Source organism: Pantherophis guttatus, chromosome 8 (assembly GCF_059756535.1).
Source record: "Pantherophis guttatus breed Tessera chromosome 8, ASM5975653v1, whole genome shotgun sequence".
Classification (NCBI taxonomy): Eukaryota; Metazoa; Chordata; class Lepidosauria; order Squamata; family Colubridae; genus Pantherophis; species Pantherophis guttatus.
Genome location: NC_142070.1, coordinates 80,872,692 through 80,894,976, shown reverse-complemented (window position 1 = coordinate 80,894,976; position 22,285 = coordinate 80,872,692). Strand labels below are relative to the sequence as shown.

The 22,285-nt window shown below is 45.9% G+C and overlaps 1 protein-coding gene across 4 annotated transcripts in view; it reads right to left on the bottom strand.

Moving 5' to 3' along the window:
• Positions 1-22,285, bottom strand: part of HTT (huntingtin) — a 107,811-nt gene that overhangs the window by 84,019 nt on the left and 1,507 nt on the right. For 2 of the 4 annotated variants that reach the window (XM_087875537.1, XM_087875538.1), the window contains exons 2-13: positions 20,814-20,897; positions 19,422-19,542; positions 18,696-18,755; positions 17,899-17,978; positions 16,637-16,775; positions 14,260-14,401; positions 10,966-11,144; positions 9,411-9,615; positions 8,647-8,694; positions 4,390-4,467; positions 2,383-2,720; positions 740-863 (exon numbers count right to left, since the gene is read on the bottom strand). In XM_087875537.1, coding sequence (XP_087731663.1) covers positions 740-863; positions 2,383-2,720; positions 4,390-4,467; positions 8,647-8,694; positions 9,411-9,615; positions 10,966-11,144; positions 14,260-14,401; positions 16,637-16,775; positions 17,899-17,978; positions 18,696-18,755; positions 19,422-19,542; positions 20,814-20,897 — 1,598 coding nt within the window. The remainder of the gene's footprint in view (positions 1-739; positions 864-2,382; positions 2,721-4,389; positions 4,468-8,646; positions 8,695-9,410; positions 9,616-10,965; positions 11,145-14,259; positions 14,402-16,636; positions 16,776-17,898; positions 17,979-18,695; positions 18,756-19,421; positions 19,543-20,813; positions 20,898-22,285) is intronic. The other 2 variants (XM_087875539.1, XM_087875540.1) reach the window with 1 other exon arrangement.

The following is a 22,285-nucleotide window of genomic DNA, read 5'->3' as shown; positions in this document are numbered from 1 at the left end:
ATATAATAAATGTAATATAATATAATATAATGCAATGCAATGCAACGCTATGCTATGCTATAATATAATAACAATAACAACAAGTGAGTTACTAACTTTTCAACCACAGTCATTCAATTAATAAGTGTGGCAAGAGAGATCGTAAAATGGGACAGAACTCACTTGAGAAATGCCTCACTGAACAACAGAAATTTGGGGCTCAGTTGGGATCATAAATTGACGATTACCGTATTTTTCGGAGTATAAGACGCACTGGACTATAAGATGCACCTACCTTGTTTGGTAAGAAAAACAAGAAAAAGAAATCTGCCTCTGCCTCCCAGCATTTTTGCCTCGTTGCGGCAAACAGCAAACAGCCTACTTTACTTTCATTTTCGTTTTCAGCATAGCTTGATTAGCATAAGGAAGAAAAAAAAAACTTCTCCCAGCAATTTACCTCTTTGCAGCAAGCAGCAGAGCCCTGCGCAAAACAGCTGAGAGTCAGGAGGCCGATCCAATCCACTTGTGCTAATTAGTCTGTGCTGAAGCTGAAACGGACTGTTTCTTCTTGCTGCTTGCTGCAAGGAGGGTAAACTGCTGGGAGGCAGAGGCCAAAGGGTGGGGGCCAATGGGTGGGCGGGGCTACATTCGGTGTATAAGACGCACCTAAATTTTCACCCCCTTTTAGGGGAGGAAAGGGTGCGTCTTATACTCCGAAAAATACGGTATCTGTATTTGCTTCCACAAAGTGTCAACGTACCGAGGCAGGAATTTCGGAACGGATCCAAAGTCTCGTCGTGTAGAACGTTGGCCGCTTCGTCTTCTTCCTCCTGCAGCTGCCCAATCTGCATTCCAGAGTATTGGTTCTCACCGCCTTCGAGAATCTAAATGGTGTACGGAATAAACTCTCAAAGCAGTTCAGATCAGGGCCCCCCATTAAACCCGACAACTTTTAAGACTTGTGTACTTTAATTCCCAGAGTGCCTGGTCGGCTCAGGAATTCGGGGAGTTGAAGTCCACCGGTCTTAAAGCTGCAAAGCTGGTTTTAGATGGAAACGTAAATAAAAAATCGTGAACTCTACCAAAATTGTATCTCTTTATATATATATATTCATTTAATTTAATCAAAGCACTGGGAAGACGCCGAGTTAGGCAACGTCAGAGTTACTTCCGTGTTCTTTGCATGTCATCCTTCCTTCCCCCCCCAAAAAAATTCTCAAGTCAAGCCTGCAACCTTGTGAATGTCCTTAACAGGACCAGCCAAAGTTGGCTTAGCCAGAATTCATCAAACCTGCTGGTATTAAAAAGAGCGGAGTGTAGAGAAAAATACAGGTAATTCTTGACTTGCAACCGTTTGTTGAGTCACACTAGTTATCCTAAGTCTAAGTTCTAAGTCTAATGACCCTTCGACGGTACTGAAAACAGTGACTTATGACCATTTCCCCCACTTATGACCTTTTGTAGCATCCCCATGGTCAGGTGATTTACCTTCGGATGCTTGTCAACTGACTCACACTTATGACATTTGCAGTCTCCCGGGATCCCTTCTAACCAACGAAAGTCAGTGGGGGGAACCAGATTCGCTTAACCACCGGGTTGCTAATTTAACAACGGCAGCGACTCGCTTAACAAACGTGGCGAGAAAAGTCGCAAAAACGGGGCAAAGCTCGCTTAACGAACGTTTCGCTTCACAACAGAAATGCTGGATTTCCATTGTGGTCGTACGTTGAGGACTAACTGGCAGCCCTATGGATTTAACCCCAACCCTACAACCACGAAGGAGCAACCCTTGGAATCCTTGCGATGCTCACTTCTCCTCCGTGGGCTGGGTACCCAACCTGTTGTGGACTGTCGGCCACCGGCCCCTCCAGCAGCCGAATCAGAGGAGGAGGAGGAGGAGGAATGGGAGTCAGGGTCAGCAGAAAGGCAACTTGAGAGCTCCGAGGGGGAAGAGGGAACGGAACTGGCAGAGAGAGAGAGACAAAGGAGGAGCCTGGGCCGTCTGTCAACCCTCAGATGGAGAGTCAACACCCCCAGGTCTGGAGGTGGCTGATGAGGAAGAGGAGGAACAGCTGGGCCCAGAGCCTGATGTGTGGATGCGCAGAAGGCAGAGGAGAGGAGAGCAGTGGAAATCTATGGGCCGATCCTTGGGACGGAAGAGCCACCGCTGCTAGCGAAGCCTCACCCTAGTTCTGGGGATAAAAGGCAGGGGGTAGAGATGAATAGATGTGGCAGACAACTATTCACCTCCCTGCTGGACAGACTTGTTAGCCTGCGGTGAGAGAGAAACTTTTTGCTGGGGCTGCCGGCACTTCTAATAAGGGAATCTTTGAGTTAACATCAGAGGGTTTGTCGTGTTTGGGGAGGTGGGTCAGAACACAACTCTTAGGAACCACTCCTTACCATTTCAGAGAAATCGGACGGGGTCACTGCCGAGTCCGGCCCTTCGGTGGTAGTCTGAGAGCTGTCGCTGATGGGCGATGAGGTGCCGTCGTTTACTTCGGACTGGATGGCGCTAATCTGGCTGGAGCTCCTGCTCAGCATGTCGTCGTCCGTATCGGCTTTCGGGGTCGCGCCCGTCAAATCGCAAGCAGAGATCTCCGATTCGGATTGCAAGACGTGCTGAGAACGGGGTTGCTCCGTTATGATGTCGCAACCCGGAGGGTCGGAGGCCGAGCTGGCCGCGGGTGAGACGCCCGGCGTGGAAGTTAATTCACTGTTCAGCTCGCTTTTCCCAGACCCTAAAAGGAGAAAGGAACGGCGTGAAGGTTCCTGAAAGCGGTAAATGAAATAAGATTGTCGTTTCTGCAATTATGGTGGGTGCTGTTTATGGAATTTTCTAGCTTCTCTTTCCACAAAAGATCCCTTACTGGAAGCACTTGGGATAAAGAAAAGCCAATTTTTTAAAAAAAAGAACACAAGGAAAAACCAGAAACGAGCAGAACTGCAAACAAAAAACCTAAAATAAAATTGGAAAGCTTATCGAATAATTCAGGAGGGTGTGATGACCCGGGGCGTGGCACGAAGGCAACACAGCCAGAGAACTGGTATGAGCCCCCTTATGGGCAGCAACTTTGCTTCCAACGTCCCATTTAGATAGACAGATAGATAGATAGATGATATATAGATATAGATATAATTAGATGATAGATAGATAAATAGATAGATGATATAGATATAATTAGATGATAGATAGATAGATAGATAGATAGATAGATAGATGATATATAGATATAATTAGATGATAGATAGATAAATAGATAGATGATATAGATATAATTAGATGATAGATAGATAAATATAGATATAATTAGATGATAGATAGATAGATGATATATAGATATAGATATAATTAGATAGATAGATAGATAAATAGATAGATGATATAGATATAATTAGATGATAGATAGATAGATAAATAGATAGATGATATAGATGAATGATATAGATGATAAATAGAAATAAATATCAGATAGATAATTAGATAGATAGACAGACTATAGATATAGCGATATAGAGATGGAAAGAGAGAGAGAGAGAGAGAGAGAGAGAGAGAGAGAGAGAGAGAGAGAGAAATACCAAAGATAGATGATTAGATAGACTATAGATAGAGAGAGAGAGAGAGAGATGGAGAGAGAGAGATAGAAATAAATACCAGATAGATAATTAGATAGATTAGAGATAGAGAGATAGAGATAGAGATAGAGATGGAGATAGATAGATAGATAGATAGATAGATAGATAGATAGATATAAGTACCAGAGATAGGTAATTAGATAGACTATAGAGATAGAGATAGAGATAGAGATAGAGATAGAGATGGAGATGGAGATGGAGATAGATAGATAGATAGATAGATAGATAGATAGATAGATAGATAGATGTACCAGAGACAGATAATTAGATAGACAGACTAGAGAGAGAGAGAGAGAGAGAAATAAATACCAGAGATAGATAATTAGATAGGCATAGAGATAAGAGAAAGAGATAGAGATGGAGAGAGAGAGAGATAGAAATAAATACCAGAGAGATAGAAATAAATACAGAGATAGTTAGACAGACATAGATATAGAGACAGATAGAAATGGAGAGAAAGAGAGAGAGAGAGAGAGAGGGAGGGAGAGAGAGAGAGATGATAGATAGATAGGATAGATATAGATATGGCTAAACAGCTTTTCCATATGAAAACACATCATGGAAGGCCGGGGAAGCCCGATGCAGTTTTCTATAATTCTGCAAGTGAGAGATTCATCTTACGTTGCTCAACTCAAAAAATTTTATTACGCAACCTTTCCCCCCCCCCTTTTTTTTTTTTAAAGGCGGCAGTACATTCACGAGACAAGACAAAACGACAACGGAATAGATTTCGGTCATTCACTCTCACCGGAACCGAGAAGCCAAGCAACCTACCTGCAAAGCCCACCTGGCTGGCTTGAGACCTGGCTTCGGAATCCTCTTCCAGGGTCTCCTCTCCTGAAAGTACTTTGGCTGACAAATCAAGGCAAGAAATTTAACAATAAATAAATAAATAAATAAATAAATAAATAAATAAATATTCCCGGCAACTTATCAGATGCTCCGTGCCAACAATGCGATTGTCTTTTTTGCAAAGTTGTTCCTTTTTTTTTTTTTTTTTTGGTTATACTTTCTTTTTTTTTTAAAAAAATAGTTTTTATTGAATATTTTACATTTTTTAAAAAAAAATTATTGAAAATTATTTTTAAAATACAAAAGAAAAAAATATAGCAATATAGACAGGATTGCAGAGAGTAACATAATACATAGAGAGTTTAGAACATCAGCTTTCACCTGATAATAGCACAAACCTCCATTAAGGCAAAATCATCAAAATAGAAGGCGTGTCCAGAAGAAAGAATTCCCAACTACCATACAATATTCCTATAAATATTTACGCACAATCATATATCAATATTTTACATTTTTAAAACGAAAAACGTAATAGAAAAAGACAAAAAAGGAAAAAGGAAAAAAAAAAAGAGAGAGGGAGAATATACACATACACCAAACGGTAAAATGCAAAACATAAATAACAACATTATATAATATTTTACCACTTTCTGGTTATACTTTCTTGCCTGCCATTTCCTCTGGGAGCACAAAGCAATCGATCGGATCCTCTACCCCAGTGTTGGCGAAATTTTTCGGCAATGAGTGCCGAAACGGGAGCGCGTGCGTGCGTGCCGGAAACCGGAAGAGCTGCCGCCCAGGGCGCATGTGTGCGCCGGGAAGATGATCTTCCGGTTTCCGGCGTGCACATGCGCAATGTGCATTTTCGTGCACACATGCGCGCCAGAAACCGGAAGACTGACTGGCCGGTGTGCATGTGTGCGCCCGGAAACCGGAAGATCATCTTCCTGGTGCACGCATGCGCCCCGGGCGGCAGCTCTTTTGGTTTCCGGCACTCCTGCACAGTGGTGAAATCCAATTTTTTTCTACTACCGGTTCTGTGAGCGTGGCTTGGTGGGCGTGGTATGGCTTGGTGGGTGTGGCAGGGAAAGGATACTGCAAAATCTCCATTCCCTCCCCACTCCAGGAGAAGGATACTGCAAAATCCCCATTCCCACCCCACTCCAGGGGAAGGATTCTGCAAAATGTCCATTCTCACCCCACTCTTGGGGGAAAGGATACTGCAAAATCCTCATTCCCACCCCACTCCAGTGGAAGGATACTGCAAAATCCCCATTCTCACCCCACTCCTGGGGGAAAGGATACTATAAAATCCTCATTCCCACCCCACTCCAGGGGAAGGATACTGCAAAATCCCCATTCCCTCCCCACTTCAGTGGAAGGATACTGCAAAATCCCCATTCTCACCCCACTCCTGGGGGAAAGGATACTACAAAATCCTCATTCCCACCCCACTCCAGGGGAAGGATACTGCAAAATCCCCATTCCCACCCTACTCCGGGGAAGGATACTGCAAAATCCCCATTCCCACCCCACTCCAGGGGAAGGATACTGCAAAATCCCCATTCCCTCCCCACTCCAGTGGAAGGATACTGCAAAATCCTCACTCCCTCCCCACTCCAGGGGAAGAATATTGCAAAATCCTCATTCCCACCCCACTCGGGGGCCAGCCAGAGGTGGTATTTGCCGGTCCTCCGAACTGCTCAAAATTTCCGCTACCGGTTCTCCAGAACCTGCTGGATTTCACCCCTGCTCCTGCGCCTGTGAAGATCAGCTGGCCGGCGTGCTGGAAACCCAGAAGAGCAACAGGCGGCAGCTCACGTGCCCGGAGAGATGGCTCTGCGTGCCACATAGGTTCTCCATCACGGCTCTACCCAGTTCCCACCGTCCTTCTTGAGAAGGTACGGAGGACTCAAATTATCCAGCCAGATTTAAGACCCCTTGTAATCATTAACCCTGTTTGTAAAGTTTGGGCTGAAAATCTGGAATGTACCCATTGGCCCCATTTTGCAGGAGGTGATAGGCACTGGTTGAAATGGTTTTTAAATAAAGGGCAGGGGGGCCATTTCGTAGAGAAAGGGGCTGCCCACACTATGACTTTCTCGGATCAGCCCTCGCGTGAATTAAGGATAATAAGGGGGGTTAAAAGGACAAGTCCAATTTATGGGTATAAATGAAGAGGCTGCACAAGTAGGCAGAACTCAAGAAAAGAGACGGCACGGCTCACAAAGCAAGAGTGCTCTTCAAACTACTTTTCAAAATCACAGCTTCTTCAAGAGGCCCTTCGAAAAATAAAGAGAACGCTCTCGATTGTGCGAGGTTAAAACAATGAGCCAGGCGCATTTCAACGTGAAGGGAACCTTGAATGAACAAAACAGATTCGGGTATTTTTGACACTAAAGAGGACTTTGCATCAGGAATGGTCCCTGCTCGACTCGTGGAATGCCAAGGAGCAGACGGTCAGCATGGCAAAGCGGAATCGGACACCTCGGCGCAGTCAATTCGCCACGGCCAAACGTGACCAAGGGACAACTCGCCATAGCCGACTCACCACTGGACAATAGCCATCGCCCTTAGACTTATATCCCGCTTCGCAGTGCTTTAAAGGCCCTCTCTAAGCGGTTTACAGAGTCAGCCTCTTGCCCCCAACAATCTGGGTCCTCATTTTACCGACCTCGGAAGGAAGGACGGAAGGCTGAGTCGACCTTGAGCTGGTCAGGATTGAACTCCTGGCAGTGGGCAGAGTCAGCTTGCAATACTGCACTCTAACCACTGGGAAGGAAGGAAGGAAGGAAGGAGAGGGGGGAGGGAAGGAGAGGGGGAGGGAGGGAGGAAGAGAGAGGGGGAAGGAGGGAGGGAAGGAGGGAGGAAGGAAGGAAGGAAGGAGGGGGAGGGAGGGAGGGAGGAAGAAGGGGGAGGAAGGGAGGGAGGGAGGAAGGGAGGGTGAGAGGAAGGAGATGAGGGAGGGAAGGAGAGGGGGAGGGAGGAAGGAAGGAAGAGGGGGAGGGAGGGAAGAAGGGAGGGAGGGAGGAAGGAAGGAAGAAGAGGGGGAAGGAGGGAGGGAGGGAGGAAGGAAGGAAAGGAGAGGGGGAGAGAGGAAGGGAGGGAGGAAGGAAGGAAGGGAAATAACACTTAGACGGAAGGCTGAGCCAAACTTGAGTCGGTCAGGATCGAACTCCTGGCAGTCGGCAGAGTTAGCCTGCAATACTGCACTCTAACCACTGGGAAGGAAGGAAGGAAGGAGAGGGGGGAGGGAAGGAGAAGGGGAGGGAGGGAGGAAGGGAGAGGGGGAAGGAGGGAAGAAGGGAGGGAGGGAGGAAGGAGGGGGAGGAAGGGAGGGAGGAAGGAAGGAAGGGAGGGTGAGAGGAAGGAGAGGAGGGAGGGAAGGCGAGGGGGAGGGAGCAAGGAAGGGAGAGGGGAGGGAGGGAAGAAGGAAGGGAGGGAGGAAGGAGAGGAGGGAGAGAGGGAGGAAGGAGGGGAGAGGGAGGGAGGGAGGGAGGGAGGGAGGAAGGAAGGAAGGAAGGAAGAAAGGAAGGAAGGAAGGAAGGAAGGAAGGAAGGGAAATAACACTTAGACGGAAGGCTGAGCCAAACTTGAGTCGGTCAGGATCGAACTCCTGGCAGTCGGCAGAGTTAGCCTGCGATACTTAGCAACAAAACGTTGGGCTCAATTGTGGTCATAAATTGAGGCCTACCTGGATCACCATCTCCATTTCCATCTCCATCTTTCGCTCTCTCTCTACCTACCTATTTATAATTTAGTTTAAAACGATATAGCAATGCACTAGGGAAATGCCACAGAAATTCAAATCAGAGGAAATACAATTAATTTAAAAGCGGGCTTTTTTTCTTTTTTTTTGTAGGAAACTAAATAACGTACTTTGTCTAACCAAAGCATTGTATCGAAAGGAGTATTCTAACCAAATCAGTTCACTATTGTTGTTTACGTGCCTTCGAGTCACTTCTGATTATTTGCAACCACATCGGTAGATATTTTTCTCCAGGAGTTCATTATGATACCTTCTATAATTTTAGCAACAGCGAAAAGCAAGGAATGAAACAATAAGCTATGATTCTTTTAAAGATCAGCAACGATAGATATATGGTGAAAGGGGAAAAAAAAGAAAAAAAAAGAACGAAGGACCAAGAACCAACCAAATTAAGTTTTCCAAGTCAAAAGAAATGAAAAAAAGCAAGAAAATATAGAAGACCAGACACAGATTTCATTAGATATAATCACCTTTTTGTTTTCTGGAAAAAACAGGGCTGCAGGAAGACCCCCCTCCAGCTGCAAATTACAGAAAGAAATCAAGGAACAGGTAAAAACTAAATATTAAAAAGGAATCATAACAATCTCTGAGAAACGCAGCAACAGTGAATTTGAGGTTCAGTGTTTTTTAAGGAATTGTTTTCGGCAACGGACTATTTTGGAAAATCAGTGGCTTTGTCTCCCGTCGAGCACAAATCAATTCCTTTTTTTTTTTTTCAATAATCCAAAAGGAGAGGGGGAAAAAAAGACATTTTGTAAGATACCGTCAGTTAGGGAAATAAAGACCGATCTTCAATTTATTCCAATTTGATGCAATTTTAGCATGCAGAGAAATAAGGAAACATAAGAGACCCCTCACCTCATCCTGAGCGTAAACCCTAAACGATGCCAGAAAAATCCACAAAGCCATTTTTAAATCTTTGGGTAACTGACTTTTAAGTGTTTAAAGTGTTTGCTTGTTTTTAAATTGGCTGTACACTGCCCTGAGTCCTTCGGGAGAAAGGCGGTATAGAAATAAATAAATAAATAAATAAATAAATAAATAAATAAATAAATAAATAAATAAATAAATAAATAAATAAATAAATAAATTTATTCATTCATTCATTCATTCATTCATTCATTCATTCATTCATTCATTCATTCATTCATTCTGTGGTGGGACTCTTCAGGGAAAAGTTTTAATGTGTATTTCTTACGGTCTCCCGTCATTTTCAACCTGTAGGATCGCTTACCGATCAGTTCCACAATGCTATTGCTGCGGCCGCGGCCGGCAATCTCATCTTCGGCTGCCCCCGCTTGCAAAAGCCCCCCGCGCATCGTGAGGGCCAAGAGGAGGTTGGGGGGAGGCGTCCGGAGGAGCTGCTGCAACAGTTCCAGGGATCCGGTGACGACGTTGTGATCCCGGTGCTGAGTGTAATGGAGACTCAGCTCGTACACCTGGAAGGGGGAGGAGCACAGCTGAGATTCCCACTTTTGCACCCCTCCGTGACGTGCATTGGAAATATTTCCCTATATTTTGGGGGTGGGGTGAACCCCACCTGCAGCAGCACTGCGAGAGAATGAGCAATAGCAATTAGAATTACCGTGTTTCCCTGAAAATAAGACCCTGCCTTATATTTTTTTGAACCCCGAAATAAACGCTTGGCCTTATTTTCGGGGGGGGGGGTCTTATTATTTTGGGGTGCGTGGAGCAAGATGGGGCTTCTCTTGCTGTCTTACCGGATTTCCAGCTCTGTGTTTAAATATTTTCAGGGAGGGCTTATTTTCGGGGCGAGGCTTATTTTAGCACATGCGCTCAAAAGCCTGATTGGGCTTATTATCAGGGGATGTCTTATTTTCGGGGAAACAGGGTATATACCGCTTTACAGTGCTTTTACAGCCCTCTCTAAGCGGTTTACAGAGTCAGCCTCTTGCCCCCAACAATCTGGGTCCTCGTTTTACCGACCTTGGAAGGAAGGATGGAAGGCTGAGTCAACCTTGAGATGGTCAGGATTGAACTGTTGGCTATGGGCAGAATTAGCTTGCAATACTGTATTCTAATCGGAAGGAAGGAAGGAAGGAAGGAAATGAAAAGGGAGGAAGGAAATGAAAAGGAAGGAAGGAAATGAAAAGGAAGGAAATGAAAAGGAAATGAAAAGGAAGGAAATGAAAAGGAAGGAAGAGAGAAGGAGGGAAGGAAGAAAAGAAACAAAAAGGAAGGAAATGAAAAGGAAGGAAATGAAAAGCAAGGAAATGAACAGGAAGGCAGGAAATAAAAAGGAAAGAAATGAAAAGGAAGGAAGAAAATGAAAAGGAAGGAAGAGAGAAGGAGGGAAGGAAGGAAAGAAACAAAAAGGATGGAAGGAAAGAAATGAAAAGGAAATGAAAAGGAAGGAAATGAAAAGGAAATGAAAAGGAAGGAAATGAAATGGAAGGAAGAAAATGAAAAGGAAGGAAGAGAGAGGGAGGGAAGGAAGAAAAGAAACAAAAAGGAAGGAAATGAAAAGGAAGGAAATGAACTGGAAGGCAGGAAATGAAAAGGAAGGAAAGAAATGAAAAGGGAGGAAGAGGGAGGGAAGAAAGAAGGAAGGAAGGAAATGAAAAGGAAGGAAGGAAGGAAGGAAGGAAGGAAGGAAGGAAGGAAGGAAGGAAGGAAGGACGGGCAATAGCAATAGCCCTTAGACTTATATGCCGCTTCACAGGGCTTTACAGCCACTCTAAGTGTCAACATATTTCCCCCAACGATCTGGGTCGTGCAATACCGCCTTCTGACCACTGAGCCACGGGGGCTCTTGAGCGAACGGATACCTGGATGAGTTGATCCAAGGAAGGCGAAATCTCGGTTTCTTTCTGGATGACCCCGAAGCTGCCCTTCAGGCTGGTGTCCTTCACCTGCTGCTGCAGCAACGGGATCAGGTACCTCAAGGTGAGCAACACCCCGAGAATCAAGACACTGGGGTGCTCTTCTTCCGTGGGACACAACAGTCCTGCGAAGACGATTGGAACGGCTGAAAAACAACCCCGCTCTCCCAGCCCCTCACAAGGCTCGCTGACACCCCCCCTCCCCCCAGGATCCAGGGGACTCCCTTCCCTTGAAGACTTGTGGACTTCAATTCCCAGAATTCCTCAGCCAGCAAAGCTTTAAGACTTGTGGACCTCAACTCCCAGAATTCCTCAGCCAGCTTTTCTGGCTGAGGAATTCTGGGAGTTGAAGTCCACAAGTCTTAAGTTGCCAAGGTTTGGAGACCCCTGCTTTAGAGCACACCAGCTATCCAGAGAGAGCCCAGCGCAGAAGGGAGTGCTGGAGGAGCCAGTGGATGGTGGGAGCCAGAGAGATCTTTCCTCTGTGTGTGTGTGTGTGTGTGTGTGTGTGTGTGTGTGTGTCCTTTTTTAAAAAACCCTGTTATCTGGATGGTCAATTTGTTTTTGCCTGGTGCACACACCTACCAAGATTTACTGATGAATGGGGACATGGACACACCTGTTGTTTAAATATGCTGGTCAGATATTATATTTCTGCGCTTGTCTGACTGCCTTACCTTTTGATCGTGTTTTTAAAGGGAGGGGGGAAAGAGGATGCTCAAAAGGAAAAAGAAAAAAAAAACTTTCACTGGAAAAATCAGTTGGAACCAGCAAACAATTTTTTGAGCAAGACAGAGATTGTTTCCCCCCCCAAATACAACTCTTTATTTTTACATCAGCTATATTTGTCAATATATATAATATAATGCTCCTGGGGAGGAAAGCTGTGGCAAACCTAGACAGCATATTAAAAAACAGAGACATCACCCTGCCAACTAAAGTGTGTATAGTCAAGGCGATGGTTTTCCCAGTTGAACGGATGGCTGTGAAAGTTGGACCACAAGGAAGGCTGAGAAGGCCAAAGAATGGAGGCCTTTGAACTCTGGTGCTGGAGAAGACTCCTGCGAGTCCCTTGGACTGCAAGGCGATCAAACAGGTCAGTCCTAGAGGAGATCAACCCTGACTGCTCTTTAGAAGGCCAGATCCTGAAGATGAAACTCAAATCCTTTGGCCACCTAAGGAGAAGGAAGGACTCCCTGGAGAAGAGCCTAATGCTGGGAACGATGGAGGGCAAAAGAAGAAGAAGGGGACGGCAGAGAACGAGGTGGCTGGATGGAGTCACTGAAGCAGTCGGCGTGAGCTTCAATGGACTCCAGAGGATGGTAGAGGACAGGAAGCCTGGAGGAACGTGGTCCATGGGGTCGCGATGGGTCGGACACAACTTAAAACAAATATTTATCAAATGCCCAACAGAGGGAACAGTTCCCTACTTCTACGCTAAGTTATAGGAGGTGTCTTTGAGTCAATCCTGACTTTTAGTGGCTGCCCAGGCAAGCCCGTTTCTTGCAAGATTTCTCAAAAGAAGTTTACCATTGCCTCTTTTCCTAGGGCTAAGAGTTAGTGGCCGGATCAAGGTCACCCAACGGGCATGGTGCCTCGAGGAGGACTAGAACTCACAGTCTCCCTATTTCTAGCCAGGTGCCTTAACCGCCACCCCAAGCTGGCTCTCGGGTTATAGCAACAGAAGTTAAGATGTTAAAGTTTAGCTAAAGAATTGGTAGAACTATTTCCCCTACTGTAAAAATCAGCGTTTCAACAAAGGACATTTGGAAGTCTTCTAATGTTAATAATTGACATATTCAATTGAAAGTGACACAAATTTCAACCTTCTGCAGTGGTTTTAAGGCTCCAATATTTACATGGCTTTCATTGTTTCTTAGCCTTTGCTCGAGTTATTATCTGTCAACCTCATAAAAGGCTCCGGAAAGTCAGTTTTATGGCAGGTATTTCCTCAGAAATACATCTTTACGCAAAGAATGGGAGGTATAGTTGAAAGTGTGTGTGTGTGTGAGAGAGAGAGAGACAGAGAGGAGAGAAAAGGGAGAGAGACAGAGAGAGACACACACACAGAGAAAGAGAGACAGAGACAGGAGAGAAAAAGAGAGAGACAGGAGAGAAAAAGAGAGAGACAGAGAGAGGAGAGAAAGAGACAGACAGAAAGACACAGAGAGAGACAGAGAGGCAGAGAAACACAGAGAGAAAAAGAGAAAAGAGAGAGAGACAGAAAGAAGAGAAAGAGAGAGAGAGAGAGAGAGAGAGAGGAGAGAAAAAGAAACAGGGAGAGAGACAAAGAGAAGAGAGAAAGACACAGAAAGAGACAAAGAGAGACACAGACACAGACACAGACAGAGAGAGGAGAGAAAAAGAGAGAGACAGAGAGAAGGACAGAGGAGAGAAAGAGAGACAGACAGACAGACATAGAGAGAGACAGAGAGACAAAGAGAAAAGAAAGAGAGAGAGAGGAGAGAAAGAGAGAGAGAGAGAGGAGAGAAAGAGACAGACAGACACACAGAGAGACAAAAAAAAGAGAGAGACAGAGAGAGGAAAGGAGACAGAGAGGACAGAGGAGAAAGACAGAGACAGACACACACACACACACAGAGAGAGAGAGAGAGAGAGAGACAAAGAGAAAAGAGAGACAGAGAGACAAGGAGAGAGAGGAAACAGAGAGACAGAGACAGAGAAAAGAGAAAAAGAGAGACAGACAGAGAGAGAGAGAAACGGAGAGAGGAAAGAGAGACAGACAGACACACACAGAGAGAAAGAGAGACAAAGAGAAAAGAGAGACAGAGAGAGACAAGGAGAGAGAGGAAACAGAGACAGAGAGAGAAAAGAGAAAAAGAGAGACAGAGAGAGGAAAGGAGACAGAGAGGACAGAGGAGAAAGACAGAGACAGACACACACACACACACACACAGAGAGAGAGAGAGAGAGAGAGAGACAAAGAGAAAAGAGAGACAGAGAGACAAGGAGAGAGAGGAAACAGAGAGACAGAGACAGAGAAAAGAGAAAAAGAGAGACAGAGAGAGAAACGGAGAGAGGAAAGAGAGACAGACAGACACACACAGAGAGAAAGAGAGACAAAGAGAAAAGAGAGACAGAGAGAGACAAGGAGAGAGAGGAAACAGAGACAGAGAGAGAAAAGAGAAAAAGAGAGACAGAGAGAGAGAGAGGAGAGAGAGAGAGAGCAATAAAGATCCAGCAAACACATGAAGCAGGATGATAAATTAAGACACTTACCTAGCAATACTTGAAGCAACCGAGTGTAAAAATATTGCGTCCTTCGTGAATGCTGACAGATGCTCACCGTGGCTGCGGCCGCCGTCCGACGGATGGTTGGAGAATTGGAGTTAAGATTACCTATGAAAGCTTTCAATAAAACCTAAAGTGAAAAGAAAATCAACAAAGTGTTTCTGCGCCGTCTGAGTTTCCTTTTTCGAAGTCTGGTTAAGGGTAGACAGACACGCTCTCTCTACAGAATACGAAATCAAGGCCAAGGTTTAAAAGAAAAAAAGAGCAAAACCATTACTGCTACTCTTGACATTAAAAAAAACCTCAAATAAAGCTTCTTATCATTTCCAGTAGGACGAATAATGTATCCTCAGCCCCGGATAGCCTCTATAACACATTGAGGAAGACAATCTCATCCGTCATCCGAGGGCCTTGAAAGTTTGGTTAGCTGCTTTTATGACAGCCTCCAGCATTGCCTTATGGGCTTCATTCTGGAGTTTTTTTTAAAAAAAATTGAAAAGTTCACCTTAAAACAGGTGCAAAAGTAAGCAGAGGCAGCCACGCAGTCTTGGTATTCATCCAGTAGTGGGTTTCTACCAGTTCTGACAAACCTGTAGTGGCGATGGCAGGAGGCTCCGCCCACCTGCCTGGACATCATCACGGACACTCTGCGCACGTGCAGAAGCGCCACGTGCGAGCAAAGCAAAAACACACAACGTGTTGGCGCTCCTGTTTCCGAACTGGTAGCGAAGGTAAGAGGAACCCACTGCTGTATTCAGCTGGTTCGGACCGGTTCGGTAGTGGCGCTATACCGTCTTATTTAGCCCACGCGCTATGCCGTCCTATTTAGCCACGTTTTCTAAGCTGCACGCATGTGTGCAAGCCGCGCACGAGCAAAGTGCACACGCGGAAGGCCGTGCGCGAAAGCGAGGGTGCGCACACTCACATTTTCGGTGCGCGGCGAACCGGCGGTAAAATTATATCAAACCCACCTCTGCAGCCACGACTTCAGCTAGGTGTTATGACTCCGACCCCCAAGGCCAACTTATCGGAGGGAGAAGGCTCCGAACATGAAGGAGGAGTTGGCCAGGCCTCCCTCTCCAGGACGCTCCTCTCTGGCAATGCCTCAGGTGCCTCCCGAAGGAGAAGAGATTGGCCAGGAGCCAGGTATCTCCTCGCAGTCGGACAGTGACGGAGATAAGTCTTGGCTGGATCCACGCCAGCGTCAGAGAGACAAGCGCACGCAGCAGAAAAGGAGGCGTGCCAGAGATTAGGCTGAGTCACTGGACCACACCCCACAGGGGATAAAAGGGGGTGAGGTGGCCATTCAGAGACTGTGACGGACAAAACTAAACTACTAGCGAGTCACACTGTATCTCTGAAACAACATTATCTGCCTCGGATTTAATACGGACTGGACTTGACAATTCTTTGACTGTGTGTATATTGTTTTGGTTTATCTGGTGGAGGAACAACCCCTCCCTCTATGAGTAAAGTTCTTGGCAAGCAGCTACTGGGTTGCTGCCAATCCTCTTATCAAAAGAATTTGTTGTCTGCCAGTTTTATTTAACCCCTGGCTGACTGTGTGCGTGTGTGAGACGGGGACAGAACACTAGGAACCAAGTTGCTGCCCCCTTCTCCTGCGTTCCAGGTGACACCACTGTCCTAGTGCCAAAGCCAGGACTTTCCCCCGTTCCTAGCTTCCTTCTTACAGGGAGAGTCCAGGAACTTTCAGATGGGGAAGCCAGAAAGGTCATTATGTGGTGGGACCACTTATGGAACCAAGCATGAGACAAGAAAGATCCCACTTATTCAGGGACTTATTCAGGGACGGCCTGCTGCTCGGGATCTGGTGTCCCAAACAGCCTGCTTCTCTCCAAAATCTGGTCCTAATTCAGAAACTTCGGCAAAGCTGGGAAAAGCTTTAATAGAACTAAATCAGCCAAGTAGCCCTGAACTCGTTGTCGTGCAGCCCCTCACGGACTGACTCATCAAAACTGTCAGTATATTCATGACTGGGAAGACACGGTAACAAGGTCAGCCAATGAACAGGCATAGCAACTAAGTCAGCCAATTGGGAGCTGAGACAGACTGGAGCCAGGACGTTTCTTAGTCTGCAGCTTCTGAGTCCGGGCAGAGAAACGAAACTGAAATCAGTGTGTCTGAATTTGTCTGCTGATCTGAGCTGAAATGAACTGTTCTCTGTTGTTGGTATTATATATTCTTGTATATAAATAAGTTAATGAATCCTGCTGAATCAGTTTATCGGTGTGTGGTTCTGGATTTGATTTTTTGCAACAAACTCTGACAAAAACGGTCACTCTCTTTTCCAACACTGTGTTGTCCGTCTGTACGCGTGGCGTTAAAGCTTACGATAATGTTTTACCTTGATGTCGCTGTCGTTTGCGAAGTTGCCAAACGCTGCCATGATTTTGGGCATCGCCGCAGCCAGGGTCTCTTGCACGGATTCTTCGGGCCGCCGGCTGACCCGGGTTAAGCAGGGCAGGAGGTTCACAAAGTACGGCCTGCAGCAAGAGAAAAAAAAATCACTCAAAAGGCTTGGGATGGGATACTCCCTTTTCGTGACTTGGTACAGGAGGGGTGCAGGAGAAAATGCAAACAGGAAAGGGGGCCCTGCCTCCAGACCTAATTTAACAGAATAATAGAGTTGGAAGGGACCTTCGAGGTCTTCTAGTCCAACCCCCTGCTCAAGTCAGGAAACCCTAGGCCATTTGAGACAAATGGTTATCCAATCTCTTCTTAAAAACTTCCAGTGTTGGAGCATTTACAACTTCTGGAGGCAAGTCATTCCACTGATCACTTATTCTCATTGTAAGGAAATTTCTCCTTAGTTCCAGGTTGCTTCACTCCTTGATTAGTTTCCACCTGTTGCTTCTTGTCCTGCCCTCTGGTGCTTTGGAGAATAGACAGACCCCTCTTTTCCTTGTGGCAGCCCCTTAGATATTGGAATGCTGCTATTATAACCCTGGCCCCTTCTTTTCATTAAACTAGACCGGGGCTCTGCAACCTTAAACACTCAAAGAGCCATTTGGACCCGTTTCCCACAGAAAACACCGGGAGCCACAAAACCCTTCCCGTGCCTGACTTATTTCTAGAGCGGCCACAAAAACTAGCATATGTAGTTGAATTAAATGTTCTGTTTTCTTCTAAAACTTTTCTTTTCTTGGATTTATCCATGGTTGGCCTACCGGGGGGTTGAAAAGCTCAATAAATCACGTGCCGGCAGGTGTCGCACATTGGCGGTTATGATGCATATTTTGAATGGCAGGGAGCTGCAGCAGAGGGGTGAAAGAGCCACATATGGCTCCAGAGCCGCAGGTTGCTGACCCCTGAACTAGATATACCCAATTCCAGCAACCAATCTTTATAGGTTTTAGCCTCCAGTCCCCTAAGACCATTAAAGGGACCAGCAAGGAGATTATATACTAGGGCAAATTATTAACATCAAACGCCAGGTAAGTTGTGTTACAGCATGCCAACAGCTGTCTAGGCAGATGGGAAGAGGCCAGCCAGCCAGGTCACAGTCCAACTCCAGGAACATACAGGTAACACCCCAAAGAACAGGACCCCAAAGCCGCTGGCCCAGAATCCCCCAGCTTCTTCTTGCTCTCAAGGAGACCATCTCACCTGCATTTCTGAGGTCTAACAAGGTGTGCAAGTTCCGCAAATCTCCACAGAGCAGCCCGCAAACTCCGGGAAGCACCGTTCTGCAAAACGCAATGGACAAGAGAGACTCACCTGTCAGTGTTGTGACCTAAGATCACTTAGTCATTATAAGACACAATTTAGTCTTAAACAAACCTATTTTATTATAACAGCTGAGAATTACGTTCATTCCCAGCTTAGTCCAAATTAATTCCAAAACAAGTCCTTCAGAAAAAGTCCTTTGGGCTTATCACAAACCTTTGTCTTCTTTGGCACCCTGCCAAAGGCCTTTCTTGGCAAAGCCCCACAAAGTTCAGAAACAAGAGATGCTGACTGGAAACAGATTTAGCAACGTTGCTTTCCTACAAAGAGCCCAAGAGCCTTTGCTGCTCTTTTAAGTCTCAGTTTTGATTTTTAATGCATCAAATATTGATAGATACGACCCACCTAAAGCAAAGCTCCTCCGGAGTCTTTTTAAAGAAGGTAACATGGTCCTAAATCCAAAATGTTTCAGAAACCGCCGTTCAAAGACAGCATCTCTCAACTTTGGTCCCTGTTGAGATGTACGGAGTTCAACTCCCAGATTTCCTCAACCAGTCTACCAGCCTGCAACTTGCAGCCATCACATTGCCCCCCCCCCCCAATCCTCTCCCCTCAAAGGAAGTGTTCGTTGCCCACGGCTTAACCTGGCAACGAGTTATGATCCCAAATTCCTGTGCAAAACTCTATACGTGCGAACAAAACTCTATGCATGCAATTTTGTGTCAAAAAGAACTCACTTTTTTAATCTCTTTGTAGAGTTCCAATTGTAATCTAGGAAGACTGGAATCCATCAAGGCCTAGAATGGAATCGAGTGTAGATATTAACAATGCATGCATCATTCCAACATCATGTCCTAAATTAGCAGATTTATTTATTACAATGGGTTTTTGGCCCCTGAATAGGAAAGCATAGAGAGGGCTTATTTCTTATCTCTATTGTTTATTTAATAGCAATAAAAAATTACTACAAGGAATCGAAATAATGTCTATGGCATGGGTATATGTCTTGGCAACTCCAGACTTGTGGATTTCAACTCCCAGAATTCCTCTGCCAGCCATGACCTATTAGCATACCTCTCCTTGCAGTAGACTCCCAAGAATCTAAACTTCAAAAATATGTGATGAGTTTACAAGTGGCATCTACCCCCGACAAGAATAGCGCAATCGTGGGAACTTTTTTTTTTTTTTCATTTTAAAGTTTACTTTCCAGAGAACCAGTAGTTAAAAATGTTTAAAAAGTAAAAAATAAATAAAGTTCTGACGATCACGCGTCGCCCAGCTGATCGTCGGAACTTTTTTACATTTTTTTTACTACTGGTTCGGGCGAACCGGACTGACCCGGTAGCATTTCACCCCCTGGCTCTATTTACAACAGTACGTTTAGTGACTGTTTTTTCAGCCCTCTGTTTTTTCTGAATTTAATACGTATTTCTAGGCCCTTAAAAAAGAAGCAAACCACTTACTTTTATCACTTTATTGAGACATTCATCGGAGACCATCCTAACATCGGACTCCGCGTCATCGCTACAGAGGAGGAAGAGTTCCATGGCGATCCCCAACAGCTTGGGGAATTCTGGAGAATTTCTGAAACGATGATGTTGCATCCAGTTAGGAAACAAGCCCAGCCTCATTGGCTCACACAGTTTCAATGGCAAAAATGGGGCCGCCTCATTGGCTCACACAGTTTCAATGGCAAAAACGGGGCCGCCTCATTGGCTCACACAGTTTCAATGGCAAAAATAGGGCCTCCTCATTGGCTCACAGAGTTTCAATGGCAAAAATGGGGCCGCCTCATTGGCTCACACAGTTTCAATGGCAAAAATGGGGCCGCCTCATTGGCTCACACAGTTTCAATGGCCTCACTGGCTCACAGTTTCAATGGCAAAATGGGGCCGCCTCATTGGCTCACACAGTTTCAATGGCAAAAATGGGGCCGCCTCATTGGCTCACACAGTTTCAATGGCCTCACTGGCTCACAGTTTCAATGGCAAAATGGGGCCGCCTCATTGGCTCACACAGTTTCAATGGCAAAAATGGGGCCGCCTCATTGGCTCACACAGTTTCAATGGCAAAAATGGGGCCGCCACATTGGCTCACACAGTTTCAATGGCCTCACTGGCTCACAGTTTCAATGGCAAAATGGGGCCACCTCATTGGCTCACACAGTTTCAATGGCAAAATGGGGCCACCTCATTGGCTCACACAGTTTCAATGGCAAAATGGGGCCGCCTCATTGGCTCACACAGTTTCAATGGCAAAATGGGGCCGCCACATTGGCTCACAGTTTCAATGGCCTCATTGGCTCACAGTTTCAATGGCAAAATGGGGCCACCTCATTGGCTCACACAGTTCCAATGGCAAAATGGGGCCGCCTCATTGGCTCACACAGTTTCAATGGCAAAATGGTGCGAACAAGCTATGATCTTGTTCCGTTTGGAGCCCGGAAGGGAAAAGGAAGGTTCAGTCTAGTAAGTTGCACAGTTCCCCTCTTCGGACTAACCCCATTCGCAAGGGGTGATGCCCCGCTCCCTAGCCAGGATTTTCTCCGAAGCCACGAGAGGGACACGTAGCGTTAATCACCAGCAGCTCAAGAAATGCATGTTTTACAGTCATGTGAAACCGTCATAAATACGAGTCAGTTGCCAAGAAAACATCTGAATTTTGATCCTGTGACCCTGGGAACGATGCAAAAGGTCGTAACTGTGAAAAACGGCCATAAGTCGCTTTTTTTCCAGAGCTGTCGTAACTTTGAGCGATCACCAAATGAACTGTTCTAAGTCGAGGACTACCTGAAGCGTATCTTTTTTTAAACCCCCGCTGTTTTCAGCCACAGAGTTCAGAAAACCTTTGATTACCTTAAACTCTGAGCCACGATGTTTTCACATATTGTTAGGCAATGATTGACTCGGTCTTTCTTGGAGGTGGACAGTTCCTTCTTTCTAAAATAAAGACACACAAACCATTAAATTAGGCCCCGCATTATCACATTCTTTGTTTTCCATCCATAAACCCACTGCCAGCCTGCTTTTGGCAACTGCCTGGAGCAAGAATGGAGCTTTGGGAATTGCTCCAGCCCGCTCAGAAACGAAAAACAGCCATTGATGCCCAAAGTGCATCACCACGGCCCAGTCTGGGGCTGCCGATATGCAAACCTTGCCCATACCAATCGATACGGCACCTTGTGAAAATCTGAAATTAGCAAGAGTTTAACCCTTTCTTTCAAATAGTTGCATAAAATTGAATTTAGCTTAGGTAAAGGTTCCCCTCGCACATGTGTGCTGGTTGTTCCTGACTCTAGGGGGCGGTGCTCATCTCCGTTTCAAAGCCGAAGAGCCAGCGCTGTCCGAAGACGTCTCTGTGGTCACGTGGCCGGCGTGACTCAACGCCAAAGGCGCACGGAACGCTGTTCCCTTCCCACCAAAGGTGGTCCCTATTTTTCTACTTGCATTTTTTTAACCTGCTTTCGAACTGCTAGGTTGGCAGAAGCTGGGACAAGTCACGGGAGCTCACCCCGTTACGCGGCACTCGGGATTCGAACCGCTGAACTGCCGACCTTTCGATTGACAAGCTCGGCGTTTTAGCCACTGTGCCACCACGACCCTTAGTTTATTTAGCTAAGAAATAAGCTGGAATTTAGCTTAGAAATAACATTTCTACATTTATCAATAGCTCCTGATAGCAGCAGATTAAAGGGGAATCATTTTTGCTAGCTTGCCCACTTGGTCAATCACCGTCCCTGATCCGGCATCTTAGGCAGACGCATCTCCTGAACTAGCCATGATTCGGATCCACAAATTCCACTGATCCAACCTAGCTTGTTACAGGGTTAACATTCTCCCACCGTTCTCCCGGATATTCCAGTTCTTGGCCTGCGTGAAATTCCAGCCCCTAATGTCATTTCTCTAACCACGGATGCCTTGGAGGTACAGGACTAGTTAGCGCATTCACTTGGGTGGAAAAAAGAGAATTTGTCCACCGTGGCTGATGAAGGACCATCAGGGCAAGTGGTCTGCCGTAGGTCTTCAGAACGCCATCCAGGAGGAGGCCAAACCTGCTCAGCTGATCCTTAAAAGGAAGGCAACCCCATCCTTATTTCTCCCAACAGAAGCCCTTCTCTTTTGGTCTGACTGTCAATCATTACTCTTCCACATCAAGGAGCTCACGGGCCTTGGAGACGTCATCCAACCTCCAACTCAAGGGAAAAGGCCCTGCCTTGGGAGGAGGGGTGTGTATGCAGTCAGGGGGGTCTGAGCCCCTCTCCTATAGGATTAGCCCTGCCTGGGGGGGAAGTCATGGGGGGGGGTCTGAGCCCCCCCCATCCTAGGGG